Source organism: Anomaloglossus baeobatrachus, chromosome 4, assembly GCF_048569485.1.
Source record: "Anomaloglossus baeobatrachus isolate aAnoBae1 chromosome 4, aAnoBae1.hap1, whole genome shotgun sequence".
NCBI classification, from domain to species: Eukaryota; Metazoa; Chordata; class Amphibia; order Anura; family Aromobatidae; genus Anomaloglossus; species Anomaloglossus baeobatrachus.
The window spans coordinates 27,157,886-27,162,603 of record NC_134356.1 but is presented as its reverse complement, the minus strand read 5'-3'; the positions used below and the strand labels follow the sequence as shown (position 1 = coordinate 27,162,603).

Below are 4,718 nucleotides of genomic sequence, written 5' to 3'. Positions count from 1 at the left end.
GAACCGGCTGCTATTTTAACAACCAGTTCTCCAGAACCGGGCAGAACCGGCTGAATCCCACCCCTGCGTTGGACCTAACGGCGAGCTGTGGTGACTCAGAAAAAGGCTGAAATGGATGGGAAAAGACTGAAACAGTATTCTCTTTCTCTCCCTCTCTCTCTCTCAAAAGGAGTACCAGGAAGTCAGAAACGAAAATGAGAGTGTCGGAGTGGATGTTGTTTTGTTTGTCGGATACCGAATGGCGCGAATAGTCTGTTATCCGTCGGATACCGAATAATGGTGAATATATTCACTCATCCCTAGTTAATATCTATTCTGCAGTGATCTAACAGGTACCAAGTTGTAATCTCAGCTGCAGCCACTCCCTTCTCCTCATTCCTCCCTATGCCTGCTATAGCTCATACTTATGCTGACCATGTTGAAGGAGCTCAGCTCTGCATAGCTTTGGTGTTTTTTCTATTGCAGCTGTGAAGGTTCCTACTGAAAAAAACAAGGAATCCTTTTGTTCTTTCTTTCCCCACCCATTTGTCTCACCTTCCAGCAGCACAGATAGCTGTCATGCATATTTCCTACAACTCTCCTCCATCATTCCTCATGTGACTGTCACCAGCTGATATACTCTAAAGTTCTTATGTGATATACAACTTAATCTGGTGAGCACACATCCCTTCTCTATACATAGTTGTAATATGGTATCACCCTATTGTGCTTTTCTTGCTTCTTAGGGTACCGTCACACTAAGCGACGTGACCAGCGTTCCGACTTTGACACCTCACCAGTGACCATTTAGAGACACTCCAGCGATCACGGCAATCAGGTAAATCTCCACAGCGGTCAGAGATCAGCCACTAGCGACCCGTGTAACGACGCTCTGCTTGGTAGCCAGGGTACACATCGGGTTACTAAGCAAAGCGCTTTGCTTAGTTACCCGATGTGTACCATGGTTACCAGCGTCCGCAGCTGCCAGGCGCCAGGTCCCTGCACACATAGCCAGGGTACACATCGGGTTACTAAGCAAAGTGCTTTCCTTAGTTACCCGATGTGTACCATGGTTACTAGCAAGCTCCCTGCTCATTCAGATCGTTGGTCTCCTGCCGTCAAACACGCCTATGCGTGCTGCACAGCGGGAGATCAACGAGCAAAAAATGAACCAGAACAGTGTGTAACGATCAGCGATTTCACAGCAGGGGCCAGGTCGCTGCTTAGTGTCACACACAGCGAGATCGCTGATGAGGTCACTGGTACGTCACAAAACCTGTGACTCAGCAGCGATTTCACTATGTGAGAAGTACCCCTTCGTTCTCTCTGTGCACACCACTGATTGGCAGCTTTCTGCTTATGTACATTGTAGACTGAATGCTGCTAATCAGTGGTCTGGGTGGGGTTATACAGAGCTCAGCATTCAGATAACTTGTAGCTGTGCAACACAGAAAACAGTTTATTTATTTATTTTTTTTTTTTAAAAAAACAAGGACCCAGTAAAGTAAGTGACAACTCTGAAATCAGGGTTTCTGCCCCTGATCACAGTATTCTCACAAGGATTCCCATTAGGAGTTAAATGAATGGGTGTAACTACAACATTGCTAAGTATTATTAGACACACTCAGTTTCGTTTCTTCCTTCTTCCGTCAGCCATAAAAAAAAGCCCTAGTACGGCTGTATCAATCGAAAAATAGAAAACTTTGGCTTTTAGAATGCAGAGATGAAAAATAAATGCTGCAGCTTTAAGGGGTTAAGAAAATGGGTGTAACTACAGTTTTCCTGTTCCGGAATCATCCACTTTCAGTTTCGCTTCTTCTGTCTCCCGTCAGCCATGGCGTCTGCTGATCTGAATGACGAGCTGCTCTGCTCCATCTGTTTATCTATTTTTAAGGATCCTGTAATGCTGAGATGTGGACACAACTTCTGCCGGGTCTGTATTGATCGTGTGCTGGATACACAGGACGGGTCTGGAGTTTACTCCTGTTCTGAATGCAGAGAAGAGTTTCAGGAGCGTCCGGCGCTGATGAGGAACATAAATCTTCATAATGTCACAGAACGTTTCATGATTACTCAGCAAGAACAAAAGATCACTGGGATCTGCTGCACTTACTGTGTGGATTCTCCTGTACCTGCTGTTAGATCCTGTCTACACTGTGAGGCTTCTCTGTGTGAGAAACACCTGAGGACTCACAGCAAATCACCAGAACACGTCTTATCTGATCCCAGCACTTCTCTGGAGAAAAGGAAATGTTCTGTCCATAAGAAGATCCTGGAATATTACTGCACTGAGGACGCCGCTTGTATCTGTGTGTCCTGCAGTTTGATTGGGAAACATAAAGGACATAAAATGGAGTCACTGGATGAGGCCTCAGAGAAGAAGAAGAAGAAACTGAGCAGTGTTCTCCAGAAACTGACCACAAAGAGAGAGAAGACTGAGGAAAGAGTTCGGAGTCTGAAGGAACGAAGGAGAAAAGCTCAAGAGAAAGCAGCTGGAGAAGCCGAGAGAGTCACTGCCCTATGTACAGACATCAGGAGACGGGTGGACGACCTGGAGAAGAAGGTCCTGAGTGAGATCTCCAGGCAGGAAAAGGAAGAGTCATGGTCACTGTCTGCTCTGATCAAGCTGGAAATAAAGAAGGACGAGCTGTCCAGGAAGATGAGGCACATTGAGGAGCTGTGTAACATGACTCATCCACTGACCGTCTTACAGGAACCAGACACCGGGGACTTGTGTGATCCTGAGGAGGAGGGAGGTGATGAGGACACAGGGGGACATGATAAACAGCTCCATGATGGAGATGACCTGGATGTGACTGTGATCTCACACACATTACACACATTATGTGAGGTAATAACAGGTATAAGGAGCGGGATCTATGTGGAGGATCCTGCAGACATATTACTGGATGTAAACACCGCTGGTAATGATCTCCTTATATCAGACGACCTGAAAACTGCGACTTGGACACAAAATAACCAGAATCGTCCAGAAACAGCAGAGAGATTCCAGTATAATCAGGTGATGAGCAGGAGGGGATTTACCTCAGGACGACATTACTGGGATGTGGAGGGCAGTGGATCAGGGGGGTGGAGTGTGGGGATGTGTTATCCCAGTATAGACAGGAGGGGAGAAGAGTCACTGATTGGAAATAATAACAAGTCCTGGAGTTTGAGGAGATATAATAATCAGTATTCAGTGATACATGACAGTATAGAGATCCAGTTACCGAACAAGATCTCCAGTGGTAGAGTCAGGATCTGTCTGGATTATGGGGCCGGGCAGTTGTCCTTTTATGAGCTGTGTGACCCCATCAGACGCTTACACACCTTCACTGCCGCCTTCTCCGAGCCCCTTCATGCTGCCTTATGTGTGTTTTGGATGTATAATGACGGTCACTATGTATATAGCTGGGTGAAGATTAGAACATAACTGGAAAGAAACATCAGAAAAATCCCAATTTTTAAACTAACTTTCATTCTAAACATTTTTCTGATTTTTCTATGACATAAAATACATTTCCCTCTGGAGCCTCCTGAAATCTTCCTGTGTTTCCTGACACCACTGACCTTAAGGCCATGTGCCCATGGGAGCTTTTTGCTGCGGAGTTTGCCGCGGAAAACCTGCGGATTTTTCTGGATTTTCCAGATAAATCCGCAGGTTCTACCATGTACAGACACTCCCCATGTTACCCTATGGGACATGGGGAGTGTCTGTGTCCACGCTGCGGAAAGTGCGGCTGCGGAATCTCCTGCGGAGATCCCTCAGCCGCACCTAACTGCATGTCAATTATTCATGCGGATTTACTTGCGGAAATCCCGGCCCTCCGCTATGGAGATAGAGGCCGGGACGTCTGTAGGTAAATCGCGTGAAAGTCCGCATGTTTGGAAACATGCGGCCGTACCTGCGAATATATCCGCAGGTACGAGCGCCCGTGGGCACATGGACTAACAATAGATTTTCCACAGAGATCACTTCTCAGCAGTCTCATTATCAACACAGGAAGGAAATGAAGTGTAAGGTAACACCTCTGGTATAAAGCTGGAGGAGGATAATGCAGGATCCTCCATTGACAATAACTGATGGACACAGCTCCCCCTCCCCGCACAGGGATCTCTGCACAGGACACAGAGCATGCCCACAAGTCCTCTCCAGACGACGGTCTCCTCCATCCATGTGTCTGCCGTGGAGCAAATCTTTGAGTGACATTAACAGAAAATAGCAGCAGCTCAGACAATATGGCCGCCCCCATCATCATGTACAGAAGATAAAATATAAAAAATTAAAATTAAATGTAAAAATCAATAAGAAAAAGAGAAAACAGATCATATGTAATAATAGCGTCTAATTATTATATAATGCATATTTAGGATTATTCAGATTTAACCCTTTAAAGACACAGACAATTTAGATTTTTGCAGTTTAATTTTTTCCTCCCAATTTTCTAATTCTCATCACTTTCTTATCTTTCCGTCACCATAGACGTAGAGCTTGTGTGTTGTGAGACAAATTTGCAGATTTTGTTGACATCATTCATTTTACCATATAAAGTTAGGAAAATCGGAAAAAAAAAATCATAATGCAGATTGTGCTGATTAATTTCAGATTTAAATATATATATTTTTTTTTTCTATTTTTGAATTTTTTACATTTCTTTATAGACTTAGGAAAAGGAGGGGGATTTGAATGTTTGTGTTTTTTTTCTTTTGCTAACATGTTAAGTTTCTTTTTTTAACGG

At 44.6% G+C, this 4,718-nt stretch overlaps 1 protein-coding gene across 1 annotated transcript; it reads left to right on the top strand.

The window, feature by feature from the left end:
- The first annotated feature begins 1,796 nt into the window (after window positions 1–1,796).
- On the top strand, window positions 1,797–3,614 carry LOC142301104 (E3 ubiquitin/ISG15 ligase TRIM25-like). Its single transcript, XM_075342125.1, has one exon. The coding sequence runs from the start codon at window positions 1,814–1,816 to the stop codon at window positions 3,410–3,412; it is 1,599 nt and encodes a 532-aa protein (XP_075198240.1). The 5' UTR covers window positions 1,797–1,813; the 3' UTR covers window positions 3,413–3,614.
- The last annotated feature ends 1,104 nt before the right edge of the window (window positions 3,615–4,718 follow it).